The sequence below is a fragment of the Suncus etruscus genome, chromosome 15 (assembly GCF_024139225.1).
Source record: "Suncus etruscus isolate mSunEtr1 chromosome 15, mSunEtr1.pri.cur, whole genome shotgun sequence".
NCBI lineage: Eukaryota > Metazoa > Chordata > Mammalia > Eulipotyphla > Soricidae > Suncus > Suncus etruscus.
In genome coordinates, this window is record NC_064862.1 from 19,213,448 (window position 1) to 19,240,764 (window position 27,317).

Genomic DNA, 27,317 nt, shown 5'->3' on the forward strand with positions numbered 1-27,317 from the left:
TCAAGAAAAATAAAACTGGATTTAAAGAGTTGACACAATTTGGTTCAAGTCTAATCTAATTAAAGGAGCCTGTCAAAACATTTCCACTTAAAATAAAAATCGAAATTACAAAAGGTCATTTTTGCTCTACTGAATTTCTGACAAGGTTTATTATTAACATTATTAAGGGGGAAAATGTAAAAAAAAATAAAATAAACATTGGGGCCGGGCGGTGGCGCTAGAGGTAAGGTGCCTTGCCTTGCCTGCGCTAGCCTTGGACGGACTGCGGTTCGATTTCCCGGTGTCCCATATGGTCCCCCAAGCCAGGAGTAACCCCTGAGCATCACTGGGTGTGGCCCAAAAACCAAAAAAAAAAAAAAAAAAAATGAATAAACATTAACACTGGTCAGTGGCTGTAAGGAGTGTAACTCCGATACTGTGATATAAATGATAGGAACCAACTGATGGTTTTGCAGTATTATGTTTCATCCAATGATGAGAATCAGTTCCACGAGCAGTTCATGATAGTTTGAAGGCAGTGTACTCAGCAGAGATCCAGCTGATGATCTTCTACAAATTCATCACCATTTGCCATCCAGATTCTACAGCGGTTAGAATATCCAACGACTGAAAGCCAGAAGTGCGCATTATCTATCTATCTAACTAATGTCTTCTCTGCAAATTTCCCATTTTCCAATAATAAAACTTTGCATAGAAGTTGGAATTTGGAAGGCTAACTCTATATTGAACCTGAAGTTTTGTAATTACCGTACTTTCATGAAAAAAGTTGTCTAGTCACATAAATTGCTTCTGCATCAGTTCCACAAACAAGACAAGGACCTAAAACATCCAAACTATTCACAGACAAAGTTCTGTTGGGAAGTAAGCTTGTGATTTCAATACGGTCTTTGGCAGGATCAGAGCTGAGCCAGTTGCTCACGAGAGACTGGGGAACGTTGGCCTGGTTACTAAGGCTATGAGACAAAAAAGTACTATTTCTTCCTCCTGGGAGTAGCAAAGGAAAGAGAAAAAAAAAATCAGCAACAATTTTATGTTGGTGAAATCTACAAATGTACTGATATTGTAAAGTCAATAATTTAAACTTGTTCGAATCACAAATAATAGACTGATGATAATTCTGTTATTACTAATTACTTTTTTTTTTTTTCGTTTTTGGTCCACACCCAGTGACGCTCAGGGGTTACTCCTGGCTATTCACTCAAAAATCGCTTCTGGCTTGGGGGACCATATGGAACACTGGGGACCAAACCAAGATCCATCCTGGGTCAGCTGCGTGCAAGGCAAACGCCCTACTGCTGTGCCATCATTCTGACCCCATTAATTACTTTTTTTTTTTTTTTTGCCCATTAATTACTTATCTTTGAGGGGAGAAAGCAGAGGTAGGGGAGAGATGACACCGGGCAGTGCTCTAGGCTTACTCCTCAGGGTGCTTGGAGGACCATATGCGGTCCTAGGGATAGAACCAGGGTCAGCTGTATGCAAGGCAAGTGCCTTAGCCACTGGACTATCTCTCCAACTCGAATCACATTTTTGACCAAGTCTGATTCTGATAGGCTAGATGGAACTTTCCCAAGAGATAGGAGAGCTGTCAAATTAAAATTCTTTCAGCAAAGCACACGATTATGACCTTTTTTCCTATTCATTCTTCAATGGAAAGTCTCAAAAAAATAGTAGGCCAAGGGCTGGAGAGATAGCACAGCGGTAAGGCATTTGCCTTGCAACCTACCTAACCTGGACACATGGTGGTTCGAATCCCAGCATCCCCATATGGTCCACTGTGCCTGTCAGGAGTAACCCCTGAGCACCCCCGGGTGTGGCCCCAAAACAAAACAAACAAACAAAAATATACATAGTAGGCCAAAGAGTATGAGGTGGGTGCTTGTTTTTGTCATTTGTTTGTTTTTGGGTCACACCTGGCAGCACTCAGAGGCTACTCCTGGCTCTACATTCAGAATTGCCCCAGGCAGGCTTGGGAGACCATATGAGATGCCTAGATTCAAACCACTTTCCTTCTGCATGCAAGGCAAACACCCTACCGCTGTGCTATCTCTCTGGCCCTGAGGTGGGTGATTGTCCTGCACATAGCTGCCCAAGTTCAATCCCTAGCACGACATATGCAGGCCACCCCTAGACACACACACACACACACAAACCAGGAGTCAGCATCCCATATAGTCGACCAAGTACCATCAGCAGAAATTCCCTTATTTTTTTCTTCCAGTTTTTGGGCCGTACCAGGCAGCGTTCAGGGGTTCCTCCTGGCTCTGCATTAAAATTACTCCTGGCAGGCTTAGGGGACCATATGGGATGCCACGAATCGAACCCAAGCATGCAAGGTAACCATCCTACCGCTGTGCTATCTCTCCAGTCCACGAGTAATTCCTAAGTGCAGAGTCATTCCAGTGGGGTTTGGGGAGACTCCAGACCACACTTGATCATGTTGAGTGCCTCCAGGACTGTTTGTACTCAATGAAACTTGAAAGACAATGTGGTGGGATTGGAGAAATAGCACAGCAGGTAGGGCAGTTGCCTTTCAAGTAGCTGAGCCAAGTAGCTGAGGTTCAATTTCCCAAACATCCTAGATGGTCCCCTGAGCACTACTAGGAGCGATTCCTGAGGGCAGGGCTACGAATATCTGCTGGGCTGGTGTAGCTCAAAAACCAAAACCAAACAAAACAAAGACTATGTGGTGCCAGGGACTGAACAGGGGTAAGCTGAATGAAAGGCAAATCTATGACTAAACCTCTAAACTATCTCTTAGTTTTTATCTCTTAGTTATCTCTATCACTTAATATTTCTTTAAAAAGGCTATAGTGGTGCTTGCTTCGGCAGCACATATACTAAAAGTGGAACGGTACAGAGAAGATTAGCATGGCCCCTGAGCAAGGATGACACGCAAATTCGTGAAGCGTTCCATATTTAAAAAAAAAAAAAAAGGCTATAGTACTTTAGGGGCTGGAGAGATAGCATGGAGGTAAGGCATTTGCCTTGCATGCAGGACGGTGGATCGAATCCCGGCATTCCATATGGTCCCTCAGCCTGCCAGGAGCTATCTCTGAGCGTAGAGCCAGGAGTAACCCCTGAGCGCTGCTGGTTGTGACCCAAAAACCAAAAACCAAAATAAAATAAAATAAAATAAAAAATAGTGCTTTATGCATGATAAGCATGGATTCTATCATTTGAGCAATGACCTATACATTATTTTTTTTTATTAGTTTGCTATGTTCTGCATTTGGTTGCAGACAAGGCCAAATGTGCAAGGTCCACACACCACCATAAAGCACATCCCTAAACTCCTGCTGGAAAATGAGTATTAGTTTAGCTTTGTGGTAGTCGTCCCCTGACCCCCTGTCTTCCTTTCATTTTGCCATCTACCCTTCTACACGATCCATTTCCCACAGAGCAGTGAGAGTGGTTCTCCAGAAAGATTCTGCTATTCCCCTGCTCCAAATTTCCCAGGGGATTTCCATCACACCCAGACAAAAACCTGGAGTCTTCAGCACGGTTCTACAAGATACTGTCGCATAGTGACCTCTCCCGTCCACTCAACTCTCCAGTCCATCCTGCAACAGCAGCCCGACTCAGGCCCTTGCTATTTGCTGTTTCTTCTCATAGAAGGCCTAAAAGTGACTCTTCATCTCTAATGGTACCTCAACCATTAGGCCTTAGAGTAATTTCCTCTCTTCATTCTTTCCCTTCAACTCTGCTTCTTTTGAGTCATCAGAGAATCCAACCTGAGTTCGTTCTCTTTTTCTCTTTCTCTCTCCTTTTCTTTCTCTCCTTTCCTTTCCTTTCCTTTCCTTTCCTTTTCCTTCCTTCCTTCCTTCCTTCCTTCCTTCCTTCCTTCCTTCCTTCCTTCCTTCCTTCCTTCCTTCCTTCCTTCCTTCCCTCCCTCCCTCCCCCTCCTCCTTCTCCTTTTTCATATTTTTTACTTTTGAACCATGCCCAAAGAAGCTCAGGGATTACTCCTGACTCTGCACTCAATTATTCTGGCATGGGGCCAAAGAGATAGCACAGCAGCAGGGCATTTGCCTTGCACATGCCTACCTGGGACAGACCCGAGTTTGATTCCTGGTATTTATATGGTTCCCCAAGTCGGGCAGGAGCAATTTCTGAGTGCAGAGCCAGGAGTAACCACTGAGACCTGCCAGGTATGGCCCAAAAACCAAACCAAAACAAAACAACAACAACAAATTCTGGAACGACTCGGAGGACCATCTGGGATACTGGGGTTTGAAGCTGGATTGGCAATGTGTGAGGCAAGGACCCCACCCGCTGTGTTCTCTCTCCAGCCCCCACTGACAGCACTTCACAGAGTTTAGTGGCAAAGATAGATTGTTTGTTTGTTGGCCACATCCAGCAGTGCTGTGCTTTGCATTTAGGGATCATCCTTATATGGGCTCAGGGGTCACTCCAGGGTGCCAGAGATCAAATCTGGGTCAGACACTGCAAGGTGCCTTACCTGCTATTTTATCACTCTGATAATTTTTTTAAATCTTGGGCATTATTCTTTTGCTGGTTTTGGGTCACACCCAGCGGTGCTCAGGGATTACTCCTGGCTGTCTGCTCAGAAATAGCTCCTGTCAGGCACGGGGGACCATATAGGACACCGGGATTCGAACCAACCACCTTTGGTCCTGGATCGGCTGCTTGCAAGGCAAACGCCACTGTGCTATCTCTCTGGGCCCCCCACTTTTTTTTTTCTTGATCATACCCAGAAGTACTCAGGGGTTAGTCCTGGCCCTACACTCAGAAATTGCTCCTGGGCACAGTGGTAGGGCTAACCCAGAAGAAACCTCGGTTCGATCCCCGGCATCCCATATGGTCCCTCACACCAGGAGTGATTTCTTTTTTTTTTTTTTTTTTTTGGTTTTTGGGCCACACCCGGCGGTGCTCAGGGGTTACTCCTGGCTGTCTGCTCAGAAATAGCTCCTGGCAGGCACGGGGGACCATATGGGACACCGGGATTCGAACCAACCACCTTAGGTCCTGGATCGGCTGCTTGCAAGGCAAGCACCGCTGTGCTATCTCTCTGGGCCCACCAGGAGTGATTTCTAAGCGCAAAGCCAGATAACCCAAGCGTCACCGAGTGTGGCCCAAAAACCAAAAAGAAAAATAATAAAGAAAAAAAGAAATTGCGAGGCCAGAGAGATAGCATGGAGGTAAGGCATTTGCCTTGCATGCAGAAGGACAGTGGTTCGAATCCCAGCATCCCATATGGTCCCCTGAACCTGCCAGGAGAAGTTTCTGAGCATAGAGCCAGGAGTGACCCCTGAGCGATACAGGTGTGATCCAAAAACAAAAACAAAAACAGGGCCCGGAGAGATAGCTCAGCGGCGTTTGCCTTGCAAGCAGCCGATCCAGGACCAAAGGTGATTGGTTCGAATCCTGGTGTCCCATATGGTACCCCATGCCTGCCAGAAGCTATTTCTGAACAGACAGCCAGGAGTAACCTCTGAGCAACACCGGGTGTGGCCCAAAAACCAAAAAAAAAAAAAAAAAGCCAAAAATAAAAAAATAAAAAATAAATTGCTCCTGGCAGGTGTGGGGGATTATATGGGGACCATATTTTAGGGACTTGGGTTCATCCCAAGTCAGCTGCATGCAAAGCAAATGCCCAACTGCTGTGTTATCACTCTCGCCTCTCTTTTGCTGTCTTTTTTTGGGGAGAGGGGGGCACACCTGCTGACGTTCAGGGGTTACCCCTGGCTATGCACTCAGAAATCGCTCCTGGCTAGGGGTACCATATGCGACATTGGGGATTGAACTCCGGTCCGTCCTAGGCTAGTGCTGGCAAGGCAGACACCTTACCGCTCCACACCACTGCTCCGGCCCCATCTTTTGCTGTTTTTGATCCAAATTTGGGAGTGCTTGCAAGCTAATTTGTGCTCAGTGCAGAGGTCCGTGCAGTGCCAGGAACTACCTCCCAGAGCTACCTCCATTGCCGCCATCACTCTCACTTGCTCTTCCAACATCCTCCCTAGACTTTGTATCCTCTTACTTCTTCTAACTAGCAAATGTGAAGCCTTTTGTTTCTACATTTCTGTTAGTTTCTAATTGGACTTTTAAATAAAAGTGTCTACAAGTGTGTCTACTCTTTGCATAGACACTTCCAGTTCAGCTTCTTGCGATGGACCTCCACACTCAGGAGTAAACATATGCTGAATGAGGAACAGGGAGATGGCTCAAATGGCTGGAACATTCCAGAATCCCTGAGGACTACCAGGAGCAAATTATCAGCAGCCCAGTTCCCTATCCTCCCAAAAAACCCTACAACCTTCTTACCTTGGTGAAAGAGAGAAGATTTTTCCGGTACATCTATGGAGGCATCCCAGTGCCAGAGGGATCCATCTTCAGAACAAGTAAAAAGATGATCTGGGTTTGATGGATGAAAGTGAACTTCCCACACTAAAATTAAGAACCAAGACAGTTATTCCTGTGTAGATTAGTTAAAAAACATTAAAACCTTTCTTATAGATATTATCTTACATTCCTACCCATCACAATCTTCAACCCCCGGGGGAGAGATAGGAAATGGGGGGACAATGGTGGCCGGAAAGTTGCACTGGTGAAGGGGGGGGTATGCATTTTATGGCTGAAACCCAATTACAAACATGCTTGTAACTGTGATACTTAAACAAAAATTTTATTTAAAAAAAAAGAGCAATATTCAACCCTCTTAAATTGGTAATGAAAAGTAAGATCTAAAGAACTAAAGCCACAACTCTTCCAATAGCTGGGGAACCAGTGCCAGGCCAGACTCCATGGCAAGTTTTCTGTAGCGTGCAGATGAAACAGGCCTGGTAGCAAGGGATCTGGGACTCTGGTTGAATTGGCCTGGAGGCAGCAGTGCAAGAAGATAGTGGAGCAGGAAAAGAGCAGGTTCCACATTTGCAAGCTGGCAGCTTCCATTCTGACTTGAAATAGCCTAACACAGGGGTTGGAGCTACAGCACAGCAGGTGGAGCACTTGCCTTGTACACAGCTGGCCTGGGTTCGATCCCTGGCATTCCATAGGGTTCCCAGAGCACTGCCATGAGTGATCCCTAAGTGTTAAGCCAGGAGTAACCCCTGGAGCACTGCTGGGAGTAGCCTCCAAGTAGAACAATAAAAAACATCCTAACACAGAACATAAAATAGGCAGCTTCCAGGGCCGGAGAGATAGCACAGGAGAGATAGCACAGCTGTGTTTGCCTTGCAAACAGCTGACCCAGGACCTAAGGTGGTTGGTTCGAATCCCGACGTCCCATATGGTCCCCCGTGCATGCCAGGAGATATTTCTTTCTTTTTCTTTTTTTTTTTTTTTTGCCAGGAGCTATTTCTGAGCAGATAGCCAGGAGTAACAACCCCTGAGCATTGCCGGGTGTGGCCCAAACCCTCCACCCCCCAAAAAAACAGGCAGCTTCCCTGGGAGAAGACCAAGTTCTGAATCAGTCTTTCCCAGAGTGGTCTATGATACACCCCACCGCCCTGCCTGTCCTGGGTTGAGGGAGAAGTGCTGGGCACAACTAGGACACCTTCTATTTGCTTACAGCAGGGGGTCTCGAGGCAGTGCTGAGTGACTTCTCTGCTGAGAACGGGGTATTGGGCCAAATAAGATTGGGAACCCCTGTTCTAATTATATCTACAGTTTCATTAAAACAAAATAAAAATCTTTTTTTTTGAACCCAGGTCTGTCCTGGGTGAGCCATGTGCAAAGCAAACGCCTTACCGCTGTGCTATCGCTCCAGCCCAAAATAAAAATCTTGAGTGCAAAGTTACTTTAAAGTTAGAAAAAGTGGGGCCGGGCGGTGGCGCTGGAGGTAAGGTGCCTGCCTTGCCTGCGCTAGCCTAGGACGGACCGCGGTTCGATCCCCCGGCGTCCCATATGGTCCCCCAAGCCAGGAGCGACTTCTGAGCACATAGCCAGGAGTAACCCCTGAGCGTCACCGGGTGTGGCCCAAAAACAAAAACAAAAACAAAAAAAAAAAAAAAAGTTAGAAAAAGTGTAAATTTTTTTACACACATATTTAGCTTGTACTAGGTGTGTCGGTGTTGTGTGATGGTGTTCAGAGGATGATGAGGTTGAAGCTAGAGAGATAGCATAGAGGTAAGCTGTTTGCTTTGTATGTAGGACGGTGGTTCAAATCCCAGCATCCCATATGGACCCCTGAGCCTGCCAGGAGCGATTTCTGAGTGTAGAGCCAGGAGTAACCCGAGCGCTGCCGGGTGTGACCCAAAAACCAAAAAAAAAAACAAAATAAAATAAAGAGGATGATGAGGTGCCAGAGATTGACATCGGGACAACCCCCCCCAAACACACACACACATACATACAAACCTTATATCCAAGCATTTTGGTATTTTGGGGGGGCGGGGACACAACACAGCAGTGCTCAGGGATTACTTCTGTCTCTGTGCTCAGAAATCAGTCCTGGGGGCCGGGCGGTGGCGCTGGAGGTAAGGTGCCTGCCTTTCCTGCGCTAGCCTAGGACGGACCGCGGTTCGATCCCCCGGCGTCCCATATGGTCCCCCAAGAAGCCAGGAGCAACTTCTGAGCGCATAGCCAGGAGTAACCCCTGAGCGTCACAGGGTGTGGCCCAAAAACCAAAAAAAAAAAAAAAAAAAAAAAAAAAAAAAAAAAAAAAAAAAAAGAAATCAGTCCTGGCAGGCTCAGGGGGTCTTATGGGATGCTGGGCATTGAACCTTCTTCGGCTGCGTGCAAAGCAAATGCCCTCCCCATTGTGCTATAACTCTGGCCTCAACTCCAGTCTTTTGAGCTATCAATACAGTCCTTATAAAACATTATTATTTAATTTCTAGTCAGGAGTCAGGATGAACACAAAACATAAGTCACTACAACTCAGGGTATTGTTTATTTAGCAGTGCAGAATGGGTCCAGAGAGGACGGAAGACAAGGCACTTTCAGCAAGTGTCTAATCCACTTCCAACCAACCCTACTTTGGTCCCAGGCACTGTAAGCGCACAAAGCCAGGAATAATCCCTGAGCTCTGTTGAGTGTGGCCCAACATACCCTGACTCACACCCCAAATATAGGCTCGGGTAAGAGATCTAGTCCATAATTCTATTACCACTGGGTTAGTCTTTTTTTTTTTTTTTTTTTCAGTTTTTGGGTCACACTTGGCATCGCTCAGGGGTTACTCCTGGCTCTACGGCTCAGAAATCGCTCTTGGCAGGCTCGGGGGACCATATGGGATGCCGGGATTCGAACCACTGTCCTTCTGCATGAAAGGCAGGGGCCGGAGAGATAGCATGGAGGTAAGGCGTTTGCCTTTCATACAGGAGGTCATCGATTCGAATCCCGGCGTCCCATATGGTCCCCCGTGCCTGCCAGGAGCAATTTCTGAGCCTGGAGCCAGAAATAACCCCTGAGCACTGCCGGGTGTGACCCAAAAACCAAAAAAAAAAAAAAAAAAAAAAAAAAAAAAGAAAGGCAAAAGCCCTACCTCCATGCTATCTCTCCAGCCCCTGGGTTAGTCTTTTTCAGGTCTACTCTATTCCTGGCCCATATTCTGTGGTGCAAAGGATTAAATTCAGAGCCTCTCACAAGCAAGGCCAGTGTTTTACCACTGAGTCATGCCTCTGCACCTCTTCTTATCATATTTGGAGTTGGGGTATACCTGGCAGTACTCAGGGCTTTCTGCTCAGGGGTGACTCTGGCAATACTCGGGGATTCCTATCCAGTGCTGGGAATCTATCCAGGGTCAGTCATGTACAAGCCTTACCAGCTGTAATATCCTGCCTCCTCCTATTCCCTTTTTTTTTTTTTTTTTTGGTTTTTTGAGCCACACCCGGCGTTGCTCAGGGGTTACTCCTGGCTGTCTGCTCAGAAATAGCTCCTGGCAGGCACGGGGGACCATATGGGACACCGGGATTCGAACCAACCACCTTTGGTCCTGGATCGGTTGCTTGCAAGGCAAACGCTGCTGTGTTATCTCTCCGGGCCCCCTATTCCCTTTTATATTCATTTTATTTGGCAAAAGAGAAGTCTCTACAAAAAAAAAAAAAAGATAAGAACCCATATTGGTTTTTGGCCACAGCTGGCTTTACTCAGGTTTCACTCCTGACTCTGCTCAGGAAGCCATATCCACACTCCACACACACCCTTTAAGGTAAAAACTAAACTAAATAACTAAAAACTAAGATTAGCAATTACTAATTATGACACTGGCCTATCATACAACTGTCCAGTTTGATTCACAGCATCATGTATGAGCCTTGAGCACCTCCAGAAATGACCCTTAGCTAGAGCTGAAGAAATAAAAAATAAATCTTGAGCATGACTGGATGTGGCCTCCAAAACCAAAAAGTTGCCTGCATTTGCTTGAGAAAAGGATATTCTGAGCCACTGCATATACCAATATAAACTGGTCTTTATTTTGGAGGGGAGCTACTGGGGGACACACCTAGGTGCTACTCTGGGCTCTGTGATCAAGAATGACCCTGGGTTGTTCAGGGGGATGGTATGCGGTATCAGGAATCCAAAAGGGTCAGCTGTGTGCAAGGCAATGACTTTAATCCCTGTACTGTCTGTCTCTCCAACTCCAGAATTTGGCTTTTGGGTTTTTTTGGGTGTTGTTTTAGCTCACACTCAGTGGTCTCAGGGCTTTTTCCTGGCTCTGCCCTCAGGGATCATTCTTGGTAGTTCTCAAAAGAGATGCTTATGGGTACTTATGGAAAGCTGGAATTAAACCAGGCTTGGCCACACCACCTGCTGTACTATATCACTGTAGTCTCTAAACTTTTTTTTTTTTTTTTTGGTTTTTGGGCCACACCCGGCGGTGCTCAGGGATCACTCCTGGCTGTCTGCTCAGAAATAGCTCCTGGCAGGAACGGGGGACCATATGGGACACCGGGATTCGAACCAACCCCCTTTGGTCCTGGATCAGCTGCTTGCAAGGCAAACGCCGCTGTGCTATCTCTCCGGGCCCTGTAGTCTCTAAACTTGATTATTTTTATTTCATTCTTTTTTTTTGGGTCACACTGATAAGAGGACTCTGGGCTTACTATTGGCTCAGGTATCATTCCTGATGGGGCTCCAGGTACCACACAGGTTTCTGGGGATCAAAACTGAGTCAGCCCCGAGCAAGGCTGTACAACCTTGCTGTACAATTACTATAACCCTAAACTTCAAGCAGCACAAGCTTGTAACATGTATCAGTTTTAAAATTACAACAGCTTGGGGCCGGGAGAGATAGCACAGCGGCGTTTGCCTTGCAAGCAGCCGATCCAGGACCAAAGGTGGTTGGTTCGAATCCCAGTGTCCCATATGGTCCCCCGTGCCTGCCAGGAGCTATTTCTGAGCAGACAGCCAGGAGTAACCCCTGAGCACCACCGGGTGTGGCCCAAAAACCAAAAAAAAAAAAAAAATTTACAACGGCTTTTACAACCATTCATTTTACTCCGTATACACTATCTTTTTTTTTTGGTTTTTGGGTCACACCCGGCAGTGCTCAGGGGTTACTCCTGGCTGTCTTCTCAGAAATAGCTCCTGGCAGGCATGGGGGACCATATGGGACACCGGGATTCGAACCAATCACCTTAGGTCCTGGATTGGTTGCTTGCAAGGCAAACACCGCTGTGCTATCTCTCCGGCCCCCGTATACACTATCTTAAGAGCAGAAATGAAGGGGCCAAAGATAAGCACAGCAGTAGGACATTTGCCTTGCATGCAGCCGATCCAGGATGACAGTGGTTTGAATTCGGCATCCTATATGGTCCCCCGTGCCTGCCAGAAGAAACACCTGAGAGCCACCACGTGTGACACACACACACACACACACATAAAAATTAAGGGGGCCGGGGCCGGAGAGATAGCATGGAGGTAAGCTGTTTGCCTTTCATGCAGAAGGTCATCGGTTCGAATCCCGGCATCCCATATGGTCTCCCAAGCCTGCCAGGAGCGATTTCTGAGCATAGAGCCAGGAGTAAGCCCTGAGCAATGCCGGGTGTGACCCAAAAAGCAAAAAAAAAAAAAAAAAAAAAATGAAGGGGGCCAGAGTTATAGCACAGCAGTAGGGCATTTTCCTTGCACACCACCGATCCAAAACAAACCTGGGTTGAGTCCCAGCATCCTATGAGCATAGAGCCAGGAGTAATCCCTGAGCGCTGCTGGTGTGACCCAAAAAGAAAAACAAAAATAAAGAGTACAAATGAGGGGCCGGCGAGGTGGCGCTAGAGGTAAGGTGTCTGCCTTTCAAGTGCTAGCCAAGGAAGAACCGCAGTTCGATCCCCCGACGTCCCATATGGTCCCCCCAAGCCAGGGGCAATTTCTGAGCACTTAGCCAGGAGTAACCCCTGAGCATCAAATGGGTGTGGCCTGAAAATCCAAAAAAAAAAAAAAGAGTACAAATGAATACAGAACAATGAAACATGTTAAGGAACTGAAATATCTAATAAAAAGGGCCTACTAAGTAAATTTATAGAATTCAGCCAATGGCTGCAAGATGATTTATAAATGACATAGGATCACCATGGAAAGCTGGAAACAAGGACCACATGACTCACCCAATGGAAGTCCTCCAAGCCCTCACACTTACTTTCAGCTTCATGAGCCTTCAGCAGAGACACAGGCATAACGCCTTGCCTAACATCCCAAATACTCAACATTCCGTCCTGGCCACCAGTGGCCACGATGTGCTGCTGGTTAGGATGTCTGTCCACACAGTGGAGCGGCACTCGGTCCCCAGTCCTGTCAAGTCAGAGATAGACAAGGACATTTGGTCAAAATCCTGTGATGTGTTATCTGTATGTACATAGCCCCTCATCTACATTTCATTTTGGAAACTACATGGTACATCTGTGGCTGGAGCTACTAGATAAACTTGAGATGTTAGTTCTAAGTAGTGTGGGGAGAGACAATGAAAGCCAAATTTACTCATTCACTCTTCCATTTGGAGACATAGGGAGAAAGATAATAACATGGCAAGAGGTATAAAATGCTTTTATTTTATTTTTTTTTTGGTTTTTGCGTCACACCCGGCAGTGTTCAGGGGTTACTCCTGGCTCTGCACTCAGAAATCGCTCCTGGCAGGCTCAGGGGACCATATGGGATGCGGGATTTGAACCACCGTCCTTCTGCATGAAAGGTAAATGCCTTACCTCCATGCTCTCTCTCCGGCCCCGCATTTCCATTTCTTAACCTTCTAAAAACAATATATCTCAAACTGCAGGTCCTTTTTTTGGTTGCTTGTTTTGGGCCATACCTGCAGATGCTCAAAGGTTAGTCCTGGCTTGGGGAACGCCGGGGGGGGGGGGGGGGGATCGACTTGAATTACATCCTAGGCTAGTGTGTGCAAGGCAAACGCCTTACTGCTGTGCCACCACCCTGGCCCTAAAATGCAGGATTTTTTTTTGGGGGGGGGGGGGTTTTGGGTTTTGGGTCCACACCCGGCAGCGCTCCAGGGGTTACTCCTGGCTCTATGCTCAGAAAATCACCCCTGGCAGGCACATATGGGATGCAGGATTCGAACCACGGGTCCTTTTGCGTGTAAGGCATTTGCCTTACATGGACATTTGCCTTGCCTTTCATGCTATCTCTCCGGCCCCCATAAACTGCAGGTTCTTTTTTTTTGTTTTGTTTTGTTTTTTTTTGTTTTTGGGCCACACCCGTTTCACGCTCAGGGGTTACTCCTGGCTATGTGCTCAGAAATCGCCCTGGCTTGGGGGGGACCATATGGGACGCAGGAGCGATCGAACCGAAGGTCCTTCCCTTGGCTAGCGCTTTGCAAGGCAGACACCTTACCTCCAGCGCCACTACCGGGCCCATACTGCAGGTTCTTTATTCCCTCACTTAGCTTATTTTTTTTCTAGTTTGATACATTCTATTTTCTTCCTTGAACAAAGGTATCACAGGATCGGAGCAGTGGCGGAAGTTGTAGGGTGTTTGCCTTGCCGTTGCTAGCCTAGGACAGACCGCGGTTTGATTCCCTGGCATCCCATCTGGTCCCCCAAACCAGGAGTGATTTCTGAGTGTAGAGCCAGGAGTAACCCCTGAGCGCTGCTGGGTGTGACCCGAAAACCAAAAAACCAAAAAAAGAAAAAAAAAAAGAAAAAGAATTTCTTTAAAAATAAAATCTGTGGGCCGGAGATAGCAACAGCCGTAGGGTTTTGCCTTGCAAGTGGTCAACCCAGGACCAACCACCAACGGTGGTTACGAATCTCAGCATCCCATATGGCTCCCCCAGTACTTGCTAGGAGTGATTTCTGAGTGCAGAGCCAGGAGTAATCCCTGAGCACCACTGGGTGTGACCCCCCCCCCAAAAAAAAAAAAAAAACATAAAAATAAAATCTGGTAGGGCCAGAGCGGTGGCACAAGCGGTAGGGCATTTGCCTTGCACGTGCTAACCTAGGACTGACTGTGGTTCCATCCCCTGGTGTCCCATATGGTTCCCAAGCCAGGAACACTGAGTGTCACTTGGGTATGGCCCAAAAAAAGCAAAAAACTAAAATAAACAAATAAAATAAAACAAAAATAAAATCTGGGGCCGGAGCAATCACAGCAGGTAAGGCATTTGCTTTACACACGACCTGACCTGATGGTTCAATCTCCGGCATCTCCCATGTGGTCCCCAGAGTACCACCAAGAGTGGCCCCAAAAAAACAAACAAACAAACAAAGCACACAACCAATCTTCTCCAATTCACTTCTAGCATGCTTATATCTATTATTAAAGACTCAAATAATGAGCCCAAATAAATTTTTCATAAAGAAGCATTAACTACAGGGAGAAAAGTTCTGAATCAATACAACAAATATGCCAAATATGACAGCATTAAAACAACACACATACCTGCTTTATTAATAAGGAAAACATTCTCTCAAACTTCAATTAAATCACAATTTGATTTTAAAGTAACTTGCTCTAAATGAGTTAAATAATTTTGTTTTTACTACTGGGATTACACATTGAAACTTACAGCGATAATATCTGAGAGGGCTCATTTCCTTGTTGTCTGAAATCCCATATTTTTAACTGTCCAATCGAATTCACTGTAACAATCTCAGGAGTTCGAAGAAAGGTCACTGCATGGAGCGTGCTGCTATCTGCATTGTCTACAAATTCAAAAAGTGTGTGTGAATAAGTATCCCTTTCCACGAAAACTGAAGTCACATTCCTTTTTTTTTGGGGGGGGGGGCACACCAGGCAGTGCTAGGGGTTACTCCTGGCAGGCTCCGGGGACCATATGGGATGCTGGGTGATCAAACTTGAGTCAGCTGGTGTAAGGCAAATGCCACACTGTGCTACCACTCCTGGTCCCATTTTTCTTTGATTTTTAAACCCAGGACAGCTGCACACACCAGGCAAGTGCCCCTATCCCACCCAACTGATCCTCATCACATATTCTCCTTCTCCACTAGATCTTCATTGTTTTTACAGATCCTTTTCTTTTTACCTAGAATAACTTGGCATTATCAACAAAACTTATGTGACATTCTACTGCCACCCACAGGAGTACTTTAACAATGAAATGGTGCATTCCCTCTGAATGAAAAATCTTTTAGAGAAGACATGTATGAAGTTCTGCACTCAGGCGATGCTCAGGGCTACTCCTCATCAGTCCCAGAGGACGTATTTGATTTTGAACCCAGGTTAGCTACATGCAAGGCAAGCACCATACCCTTTTTCTCCTCTCTGGTCTCAGAACTAAAAATTTTGTAAACACACACTTTCCTCAAGGGACCTCCATCAAAGTCTAGTAACTGATCCATTTAGCGTGACATTTCAAAATTTCAAAATTTCAGTGGCAGGGGGGCAGAGAGAATACTTGAGAATGATGCTTGCCTCACATGCATCCAACTCCAATTCAATCCCTGGGATTCCATATGGTTCACTGAAACAATTCCTGAGCGCAGGAATCAAGAGTGACCCACCGGGTATGGTCCCCAAACAAACAAAAAATAATAAAATAAACATTTCCAATGGCTGAGTTGCCCACCTAGTAAAATGTAACCTCTGGAGCTATGTAGGCATTATGTTCCCCACTACTTGGCTTCATTTTACCATGGGTCTTTCACCTCTTTTCTATACTCAGATGCATGGCTGGAGGACAGGGACAGAGATTATGGTGCTTGCTACAGCTGACCCCTGGTTGGCTTAGTGGCCAGGGTCCACACCTGCTCACAAAGCCAGGATTCGCCAGGAGCTCAGGGTAGTCACTTCTCTTGTATAGCCCTTTCAACGATCTTATCCTGTCTCCTGCCTCTTCCCTCACTCTGATACCATCTATACAAATACCTAAAGATCTAGATTTAGTATAACTAGCCTTGTCAGTTTTTTATCTACTGCTTTCTCCCTTTGAAAGTAATGTTAACAGGGGCCTGAAGTGATAGCACAGAGGGACCAGAGCCGTAGCACAGTGGGTTCAATCCCCGACATCCCTCCCACATGACCCCCCAGGAGCAATTTCTGAGCATAGAAACAGAAGTAAACCCTGAACACCTCCAGGTGTGGCCCAAAAAACAAAAAGAAAGTTATAAATAAGTTTCTACTGCCTCTGTCACTGATGCTTATAAAGCAGGCCTTATCAGCATACAGACCTAAGGAAAGGATCCATCTGGCTTTGTCTATATTTTGCTGTAGGGACTGGATGTGGGTAAGTAAAGCAAACTCCCTACCTGCTGTATTATTGCTCTGGCCCCATTTTGCCTGTTTTTATACCCCTCAAACACAGCAGTGTGTTTACTCATGACCATGGCAGTTGGAGAGACCAAAAAAGAAAGAAGACTTACCTATAGTTCTCACAGGTTCCTTGTGATCTGCTTTGAAAAGATTGATTCGACCATCTTCTCCCACTGTGACAATTTCTGGATTGCTACACACAATGCCTGTGCATGGAGCACTGCTGTAGGAAGGACTGCCCTGGCCCATGTGTAGTGAGCGTCTCGTCCATTGTGGCTGACGGACACGGTCTTTATGATCAGGAACAAGGATGGGTAAGTAAAGCAAAATGGAAAATATTTAACTTTCCCCTACTGAAGGTTTTTTTTTTTTTTTTTTTTTTTTTGGTTTTTTTTTTTGTTGTTGTTGTTTTGGGCCATACCTGGCCTGCGCTCAAAGGTTACTCCTGGCTCTGAGCTCAGAAATCACTCCTGGCAGGCTTCGGGGACCCAAATGGGATGCTGCCAAATCGAACCAGCCCATCCTAGGTCTGCTGCTGCAAGGCAAATGCCTACCTCCCGTGCTATCTCTCTGCCCCTACTGAAGAATACTTTAAAAATTTAGTCTCATATAAGTCTAAAGAGTAAATTTTCTTTTTATTTCTCTTGTATTTCCAGTTATTAAAATCTAAAATATTGGGGGGGGGGCCAGAACAATAGTACAGTGGGAAAGGTGCTTGCCTCTGCATACACCCAATCAGGATTTGACCCCTGGTATCCCAAAGGGTCTCTAAGCCCCACAAATGTGATTCCGGAGCACAGAACCAGGACTAAGCCATGAAAACCACCATATAGTCCCCAAAACAAAAAACAAATTTAGGGGCCAGCGAATAGTGGCACAAAGCAGCAGGGCGTTGCCTTACATGTGCTAACCTAGGAACTGACCGCGGCTCAATTCCCTGGGCATCCCATATGGTCCCCCAAGCAAGAACAATTTTCAGAGCCCATAGCCAGGAGTTAACCCCTGAGCATCAACAGGTGTGGCCCAAAAACCCAAAACAAAATAAAACAAAAAAACAACCAAACAAACAGAAAAACATTTGTAGGTATAAATGAACAATTACATTAATAGATATCTGGTTAGAAGGGAATGTAAGTTTAGAATCTAACTGCTGTTTCATTTCTATAACAGTGCTTTGCTATAGACATTAGGACTGCCAAGACAGGGCCTCAGATATGTGGCCAAAAGGACTAGGCTAAAACAGCCAGTTTCAGGAACTTCGAAGACATGTACCTTGCTAGTTAGATAAACTAGCAACATCGGGGACCTGTGGATGATAAATCTTATGAACCTGCATGCCAAGGTCATGGGCACAAAGTGGTGTGCCCGAGAATTTCTCTTCTCTAATAGTTCAGCCAAACTGTTTAAACCTAATGATACAACACATACAATAGTTTTACCCCTAGTCTTAAAGCCCTATAAAAAAAGGGAATGTTAAGGTCCCTCTAGGAGAGGTGCGGCTCCTAGCATGTTAGGAACTGAATATGCTCCCTGCCTTTTGCATTACTGCCTCTCCCTGGTCTTCATGAATAGGACCTCAAGTATAGAGTAACATATCCAATCTCAATAAAGGTCACAGAAACAGTTCTAGAACTGCACTAATAAAGCATGGATCAACTAATGTTATTTTCCCTCCTCCCAAGTTTTAGCTTTATAAAAACCTCATTATTTGTGCCCATTATTGAGTATAGTCTTCTTTCAAATAATTTCAAAAAAATACCCTGAATACAAATCTCGTTTCAAACAAAATTTCCTTACCTGATTTTTTGGATGGTGAAGAAAAATAGTGACACATCCTGTTGAAGAAGCAGCTACAATTCTTTCCTGGTCAAAAAACTAAAGAGAAGATTCCTGCTTGTTAAGATTCAGAAATACTGGTAGGAGAAAACCCAATCAATTACTACTGTGATTCCCTGAAAATAAGGCCACCATAGGTTCTGTCTCCAAATAAAAATTAATTTACTGTAAAGTGGTTTAATTGGGCTGCCCCTGACTGGCATCTGTACGATTCAGTTTGTGTAGTTTGTGTGGACAACTACCATACAAAGGTAATAAATCTCCTTTATTTTCATTTAACAATGTGTACCCTATTCTTCTTCATGGAAAAATAAGATATCTGGAGCCATAGAAATAGTATGGAGGTAAAAGCATTTGCCTTGCATGCAGTGATTCGAATCCCGGAATCTCATATGGTACCCAGAGCCTGCCGGGAGTGATTTCTGAGCGTAGAGCCAGGAGTAACCCGAGCGCCACCGGGTGTGACCCAAAAACAAAACAAAACAAACGAACAAAAAATGACATCCCCTGAATATCAAGACCTAATGCATCTTTGGAAGCAAAAGTTAATATAAGACACTGTCGGGGCGGGGCCGGGCGGTGGCGCTAGAGGTAAGGTGCCTGCCTTGCCTGCGCCAGCCTTGGAAGGACCGCGGTTCGATCCCCCGGCATCCCATATGGTCCCCCAAGCCAGGAGCAACTTCTGAGTGCATAGCCAGGAGTAACCCCTGAGCGTTACAGGGTGTGGCCCAAAAACCAAAAAAAAAGACACTGTCGGGGCCGGAGAGATAGCACAGCGGCATTTGCCTTGCAAGCAGCCGATCCAGAATCTTGGCGTCCCATATGGTCCCCCGTGCCTTCCAGGAGCTATTTCTGAGCAGATAGCCAAAAGTAACCCCTGAGTGCTGCCAGGTGTGGCCCAAAAACCAAAAACCAAAACAAAAAAAGATACTCTTATTTTTGGGATAACAGGTAGTGGGACAATTTGAGGCACCAAACTCATAGTACTGTAATTTAGGGTATTGGCTTTGCACACAGCTGACCCAGGTTTGATCTCCAATATTCCATATGGTTCCCAGCCCACCAGGACTGATTCCTAAGTGCAGATCCAGGAATAAGCCCTGAGCATCACTGGGTATAGCCAAAACCAAGAAAATAATAAAAAATTAATCCCTACTTATGATTGTTATAACCATTTAAAAGAAAATCGAGGGTTAGAACAATCCTCATCATCCCCCAAGCCCACTAAGAATAATTCCTGATGGGGGCCGGGCGGTGGCGCTGGAGGTAAGGTGCCTGCCTTGCCTGCGCTAGCCTAGGACGGACCGCGGTTCGATCCCCCGGCGTCCCATATGGTCCCCCAAGAAGCCAGGAGCAACTTCTGAGCACATAGCCAGGAGTAACCCCTGAGCGTCACAGGGTGTGGCCCAAAAAAAAAAAAAAAAAAAAAAAGAATAATTCCTGAGTGCCAAACCAGGAGAAACCCCTAAGCAATACTGGGGCTGACCCAAAAACAGTGCCTTGCATTTTGTTATCACCAATTTGTGTGTGTACACATGAAATAAAACTTTTCTTTTTTCTGGTTTTTTTGTCTGTTTTTTGTTTTTGTTTTGTTTTTTGTTTTTTGGGCCACACCCAGCAGTGCTCAGGGGTTACTTCCTGGCTGTCTGCTCAGAAATAGCCCCTGGCAGGCACGGGGGAACATATGGGACACCGGGATTCGAACCAACCACCTTAGGTCCTGGACCAGCTGCTTGCAAGGCAAACACCGCTGTCCTATCTCTCCGGGCCCTTTTTTCTGGTTTTTGAGCCACATCCAGTGATGCTCAGGGGTTACTCCTGGCTCTACACTCAAAAATCACTCCAGGCGGGCCGGAGAGATAGCATGGAGGTAAGGTGTTTGCCTTTCATGCAGGAGGTCATCGGTTCGAATCCCGGTGTCCCATATGGTCCCCAGTGCCTGCCAGGAACAATTTCTGAGCCTGGAGCCAGGAATAACCCCTGAGCACTGCCGGGTGTGACCCAAAAAAGAAAAACCACAAAAAAAAAAAAATCACTCCAGGCAGGTTTAGGAGACCATAGGGGATGCCAGGGATTAGACTCAAGTCAGCAGCAGACAAGTCAATCGGCCTACCATTGTGTTATTGCTCTGGCCCCAAAGTAAAACATTTTTGAAGAAATTTACTTAGCTTAGTAAATTTTCTCATTGGTAAAACAAAGGTAGAAAAAACTTGAGTTGGGGCCGGGCGGTGGCGCTAAAGGTAAGGTGCCTGCCTTGCCTGCTCTAACCTTGGACGGACCGCGGTTCGATCCTCCGGTGTCCCATATGGTCCCCCAAGCCAGGAGCAACTTCTGAGCACATAGCCAGGAGTAACCCCTGAGCGTTACTGGGTATGGCCCAAAAACCAAAAAAAAAAAAAAAAAAAAAGAAAAAACTTGAGTCACGGGGGCTGGAGAGATAGCATGGAGGTAAGGCGTTTGCCTTTCATGCAGGAGGTCATCAGTTCGAATCCCAGCGTCCCATATGGTCCCCCGTGCCTGCCTGGAGCAATTTCTGAGCCTGGAGCCAGGAATTACCCCTGAGCACTGCCGGGTGTGACCCAAAAACCACCACCAAAAAAAAAAACTTGAGTCACAAACTGGAATGAGTCATGCAAAGCTCCTTATTGTGAAGAACAGAAAAAATGGGGCCAGAGCAGTGGTGCAAGCGATAAGGCATCACCCTGCAAGCACTAGCCTAGTTCGATGCCCCGGCATCCCATATGGTCCCCCAAGCCAGGAGCAATTTCTGAGGGCATAGCCAGGAGAAAGCCATGAGCGTCACTGGGTGTTGCCCAAAAACAAAGAAAGGGAAAGGGAAAGGGAAAGGGAAAGGGAAAGGAAAGGAAAGGAAAGGAAAGGAAAGGAAAGGAAAGGAAAGGAAAGGAAAGGAAAGGAAAGGAAAGGAAAGGAAGAAAGAAAGAAGAAAGAAAGAAAGAAAAGTCAAAGGAGGGGCTGGAGAGATAGCATGGAGGAGGTTGGGCGTTTGCCTTGCATGTAGGACAGTGGCTTGAATCTCGGCATTCCATTTGGTCCCCCAAGCCTGCCAAGGAGTGATTTCTGAGTGTAGAGCCAGGAGTAATCCCTGAGCACCGCCAGCTGTGACCCAAAAACAAAAAATCAAAACAAAAGTTCCAGTGAGGGATCAGAGAGGTGGCGCAGCAGTAGGGTGTTTGCCTTGCACGCATCTGACCCAGAACAGACCTCGGTTCAATCCCTGGCATCCCATATGGTACTTGAGCAGGAGCGATTTCTGAGTCCATAGTCAGGAGTAACCCCATAGGTGTGGCCCCACCAAAAAAAGAAGTTCCAATAAAATAAAAGGAGTAAAAATCTAGGATACATCTCAGGAGCTGGAGAGATAATACAGTAGGTAGGTCACTTGCCTTGCACCCAGCAAACTAGCATTCAATGCTGGGGCACTCCATATGTTTCCCCCAGCCCTTTAGGAGTGAACCATAATTTTAGAGTCAGGAGTAAAACCTGAGTACAGCTCAGTGTGAACCAAGAACACCCCTCCATAATAAAAGTCGCAACCCAACAGAAAAACACAATACAAAAATGCCTTCTGCACACCTATACTCATTGCAGCGCTATTTACAATAGCCAGACTCTGGAAAAACCTAGATGCCCAACAACAAATGGAATATTATGCAGCCATCAGGAGAGATGAAGTCATAAAATTTTCCTATACATGGATGGGCATGGAAACTAGTATGCTGAGTGAAATAAGTCAGAGGGAGAAGAGAGGTAGACACAGAATAGTCTCACTCATCTGTGTGATTTAAGAAAAATAAAAGATATTTTTGTAGAAATACAGAGACTAGAGATGAGGGCTGGAAGGACTGGCCCATGGTATGAAGCTCACCCCCAAAGAGTGGTGAGTATAGTTAGAGAAATAACTACATTGTCAACTATGGTGACAATGTCAATGAGTGAGTGTTGGCTACCGTGACTGACTCAGTGGTTACTTTTGCAAAACTCCCTGCCATTTTTTCAGTGCTAAGTGCTATTTGCTATAAGCCCATATACCAACAGGAAAAAGGCAACCATCAAGTAATAAGTAACTTCTCAGCCTAGGGGAGGAAGACACTGCCTGATACCATGGAGCCAAGTCTCCCCTTAACTTACATTTCTGAGTTAATAGCTAAATGCAACAAAGCTTGCCTGCTGAAAGTTCCGGAAAGTGGTCTGCAAACCCTACTTTAGGGTCATAGGGCAATTCCTTGAAAGCTGCTGACTTAGGAGTGCTTGTAAGATGTCACTGCTTCTCCCTCCCTTCTGGAGAATGATTTACTGCCTTTGTTTCATGGCTTTCGCGCCAAAAAGTATGATTGACATGCCTTTTGCCTGCCCCCTTTCACCTTCCCTATATAAGGGGTGCAGGACCCTAATAAACCTTACCTTAGACCGGTTTAATCGCCTAAGGTCATTATTACTAACCTCTCACAGATTTTTTACAGGTGTGGTTGTGCTTCTAGCCCTGCTAAATAAAGATGTGGTCCTCCGTGAGCCTCCCGACTGATTCCTGCTGGCCGGGCCCCCCCGGGGGGCTTGCAGGACCCCGCAAGTGAGGGAAATACAATGCCTATCTCGAATACAGACAGGGACTGGGGGAGGAAAGAGATGGGCGATATTGGTGGAAGGTTGCACTGGTGAAGGGGGGTATTCTTTCTATGATTAGAACCCAACTACAAACATGTTTGTAATCATGGTGCTTAAATAAAGATATTTAAAAAAATGTCACACCCCCTTCCACAGTCTTAATTTTGCCAGTGAGCGGACTAATCATACCCAAGAGGTTCCTCGGTTTCTGTCAACGAGGGCTGGCATTGGACAAACTTTGAGCATTTCTCAATAACTACCCTTGCCTACTACGTCTTGTCACCCTGAACCTCCCCATCTTGTCTAAATACCCATATATATTTTTTAATTTTTGGTTTGTGTTAAGTTGTCGAGCTTTGGGGTGGTTTGGGGTGTGACCAGCTTACTTGCAAGTCCATCACATCGCCTTGATGTCTGATATCACACAACAACTGATGATCTCCATCCAACCCTCCTTCACCATTCCCGAAATCGCCCACGGACCACAGCGACACGAAATTTTTCTGGAAAGCAAAAAAAAAAAAAAAAAAAAAGAAAGAAAGTTTTACATTGAGAAGCAAACTAGACTGGAGCTTTTAGAAAAGTGCCTCATGGCCTTCCTCCTGCCTTGAAGTCAGCCATCTTGATGGAAACCCAACAGAGAGGTTCAAGCATGCTCGGAAGTGAGTTTGGAGGAGCACTTGAGCGACTCAATCAGAAGATAAATAAATTAACAAACAAATAAATAAGGGGGCTGGGGTTCAAGTATGCTCTGAAGTGAGTCTAGAGGTGCACTTGAGCGACTCAACCAGAAAACAAACAAATAAATAAGGGGGCTGGTACCAAACAAATATATAAATAAGGGGGTTGGGGCTCTCTCTTCTCTATCTCTTCTTCTCCCTCTTCCCTCTCTCCTCTTTCTCTCCCCTCTCCCTCCTTCTCTCTCTCTCTCTCTCGCTCTCTCTCTCTCTCTCTCTCTCTCTCTCTCCCTCCCTCCCTCCCTCCCTCCCTCCCTCCCTCCCTCCTTCCCTCCCTCCCTCAATAGCCCTACCCTCTTTTCCTGTTCTCTCTCTTTCTCTTTTAGTTTTTGGACCACACAGGACCGTACTCAGGGGTTACTCATAATTCTGTGCTCAGAAGTAGCTCCTGGCATGCTCCGGGAACCATATGGGTTGCTGAGAATCAAAACCAGGTCCTCCTCAGGATCGGCTGCGTGCAAGGCAAAGACACTACTGCTGTGCTTTCTCTCTGGCCCCTCTCCTCTCTTTTTTCCCCCCTCTCTTTCTCTAAAAAAGAAACAAAAAAAGGGGGGGAGGCTGGGGCTCTGAAGTGAGTCTGGAGGAGCACTTGGACGTCTCAAACCAGGAAATGAATAAATAAATAAGCAAGTAAGGCGGCTGGGACCAAACAAACAAATTAATAAATAAGGGGGCTGGGGCTCAAGCACGCACTTGAGTGACTCAACCAGAAAATAAATAAATAAATAAATAAGGGGGCTGGGGCCAGAATGATATAGCACAGCGGTAGGGCCTTTGCCTTGCACGCAGCTGACCCAGGCCGGACCCGGGTTCGATCCCCGGCATCCCACATGCCCCCCCCAGCCTGACAGCCAGGACAGCTGGAGTCGTGATCCCAAAAGCCAAACATAAACAAACAAACAAATAAGGGGGGTCCAGGGCAGGGGTGGGCGCGCGGCCGGCCGGGCTCGGGGGTGCACCTCGTTGTCCCAAGACCCCGTGGCGAAGGTCTCGGCGGTCTGCAGGCTGCCGGGAGGCAGCGGCCTCCAGCGGGCCTTTCCGATCTTCTGGGCGACGAACTTGGCGCTCAGGTCGTCCATGCTGCCGGCGGGAAGAAAAGCCCCGCGCCCTCCGGGTCCCGCCCCCGCGCGCCAGGCGCTGATTGGCTGGCGCTCGCCGGGACGACGGTGGCCGAGGAGGGCCAGTCTGCTCCACGCCCCACCCCTCAAGGCTCCCGGGACGACGGTGGCCGAGGAGGGTCAGTTTCAGCCACACCACGCTCGACACACACCCCCCCACTTGGCTGCGCATGTATTTTCTCTCTCTTTTTTTTTTTTTTTTGGTTTTTGGGCCACACCTGGCGGTGCTCAGGGGTTACTCCTGGCTGTCTGCTCAGAAGTAGCTCCTGGCAGGCACGGGGGACCATATGGGACACCGGGATTCGAACCAACCACCTTTGGTCCTGGATTGGCTGCTTGCAAGGCAAACGCCGCTGTGCTATCTCTCCGGGCCCCCACTTTTTATTATTTTCCATCCAGGTGGAACGGTAACGCTGAGGCTGCCTTATGCTGTTCAGTATGCTGCTTTACGTGTGTGTGTGTGTGTGTGTGTGTGTGTGTGTGTGTCTGTGTCTGTGTGTCTGTGTCTGTGTGTCTGTGTGTCTGTGTCTGTGTGTCTGTGTCTGTGTGTGATGCTCCCCTGAGCACCAAACTTGGAGCTCATCACCAGGAATGCTCCTAAATCCCCCCCCAAAAAACCTCAAAACCCTAAAAACCCAAAACAAAATCACACACCGTTTGTAGGTCCTGCACCTACTCTCATTCTATAGGAGCAGAGACTGCATTTGCATTTGTTGGAGTTTTTTGTTTTGTTTTGTTTTGTTTTATGGGGGGCACACCTGGCAAAGCTCAGGCATTACTCCTGGCTCTATATTCAGGAATTACTTCTTTCCGCTTGTGCTTGGGGTGAGAGGTACCCTATGGGATGCCTGAGATTGAATTTAGGCTGGCTGCTTTACTAGGCAAGCACCTTACTATATCCTTGTACTATCTCACTGGGCCCTGGAGTTTTGTTTTGTGGGTTTTTTTTTTGGGGGGGGGGGTTGACTCACCCGCCTGTGCTCAGGGCTTACCTCTTGGTTCTGAGTCACTCCTGGCGGGTTCAGGGGAATCATATGTGGTGCCCAAGAACCAAATCCTGGGGCGGGAGCGGGTGGCACAGCGGTAGGGTGTTTGCCTTGCTTTGCACGTGGTCTGACTAGGACAGACCTTGGTCTTGATCCCCCCCCCCCCCAGCGTCCCATATGGTCCCCCAAAGCCAGGAGTGAATTCTAAGCACATAGCCAGAAGTGGCCCCTGAGCGTCATTGTGTGTGACCCAAAAGCCCAAAAACAGAGAATCAAATCCAGGTCAGCTGCTTGCAAGACAAGCACCTTACCTGCTGTGCTGTACTGCAGCAGATAGTCTCGAATCCCTAGACTGCATTTGTGAAAGAAACAACAATCACTGACATTCCAACAGAACAACTAGGAGTGTTAACCCATGAAGAAATCACTATCATCTCTCACTAAAGATAACGCATAGAAATTACTATGACCCTTTGCAATCTGATGTGTGACTCTCGATGGTGTGCACAGCTAAAAATTGTGCCAGCAGCAGCTGGGACCAGAGAGATAGCACAGCGGCGTTTGCCTTGCAAGCAGCCCGATCCAGGACCAAAGGTGGTTGTTCAAATCCCGGTGTCCCATATGGTCCCCCCGTGCCTGCCCAGGAGCTATTTCTGAGCAGACAGCCAGGAGTAACCACTTGAGCACCGCCTGGGTGTGACCCCCAAAACAAAAACAAAACAAAAAATTGTGCCAGCAAAAAATAAATAAATAAACAAATAAACAAACAAATAAATATGTGCCAGCACCACAGTTAGGCATCGTGTGATCCCAGCTCATGCCACAACAGCTTTAGCCTTATCCTCAGACACCTAAGAGGAGGCAAGAGGCAATACAAAATTTTATTTTAAGAAAAACCAGTATTCATTAGCACACTAACTTATGATTCTAAATCTTTCCCCATTTTGTCCTCAGAAATGAGTCATTTTCTTTTCTTTTTCTTTTTCTCTTTTTTTCGTTTTTGGGTACTCCCGGTGGGTGCTCAGGGGTTACTCCTGGCTTTGCACTCAAGAAGTCGCTCCTGGCTGGCTTGGGCTACCATATGGGATGCCTGGATTAGAACCACAGTCTGTTTGAATCAGCCTGCGTGCAAGGCACTGTGCTATCTCTCTGGCCCCTCAGAGCTTATTCTTGGCCTCCTGAACTCAGTTTTCATTCCTTGTAAACTCAGAGGACCCACGCAGGGTGCTGGAGATAGAAGCTAGGTTGGTCTCGTGTAAGGCAAACACCTTACCTACTATACTCTTTCTGTATCCCCCTCCAACACAGTATTTGTTTGCTGTTATTTTGTTTTGGCCTTAGTCAGGAGAAGCTCAGGGGGTGCTTGAGGTTACTCAAGGAACTCTGTAGTGCCTGGG

The 27,317-nt window shown here is 46.6% G+C and overlaps 1 protein-coding gene and 1 non-coding gene across 2 annotated transcripts; one reads left to right on the forward strand and one right to left on the reverse strand.

Moving 5' to 3' along the window:
- Positions 1–466: 466 nt before the first annotated feature.
- Positions 467–24,895, reverse strand: NUP43 (nucleoporin 43). The gene is made up of 9 exons (XM_049789392.1): positions 24,776–24,895; positions 23,466–23,582; positions 18,418–18,495; positions 17,723–17,734; positions 16,731–16,896; positions 14,918–15,053; positions 12,539–12,690; positions 6,286–6,408; positions 467–984 (listed from the first exon to the last, which is right to left on the reverse strand). The coding sequence occupies exons 1-9, from the start codon at positions 24,893–24,895 to the stop codon at positions 755–757; spliced, it is 1,134 nt and encodes a 377-aa protein (XP_049645349.1). The 3' UTR covers positions 467–754.
- Positions 2,817–2,923, forward strand: LOC126031655 (U6 spliceosomal RNA). Its single transcript, XR_007503488.1, has one exon. It is a non-coding gene; the product is annotated as a U6 spliceosomal RNA (small nuclear RNA).
- Positions 24,896–27,317: the final 2,422 nt, after the last annotated feature.

Coding starts and splice junctions, on each gene's coding strand:
- NUP43 (XM_049789392.1), bottom strand. CDS start 24,895: ATGGACGACCTGAGCGCCAAGTTCGTCGCCCAGAAGATCGGAAAGGCC. Junction 15,054..16,730: donor GGAACCTGTGAGAACTATAG/GTAAGTCTTCTT, acceptor TTGAATTTGTAG/ACAATGCAGATAGCAGCACG. Junction 6,409..12,538: donor GAAGGCTCATGAAGCTGAAA/GTAAGTGTGAGG, acceptor TCTTAATTTTAG/TGTGGGAAGTTCACTTTCAT.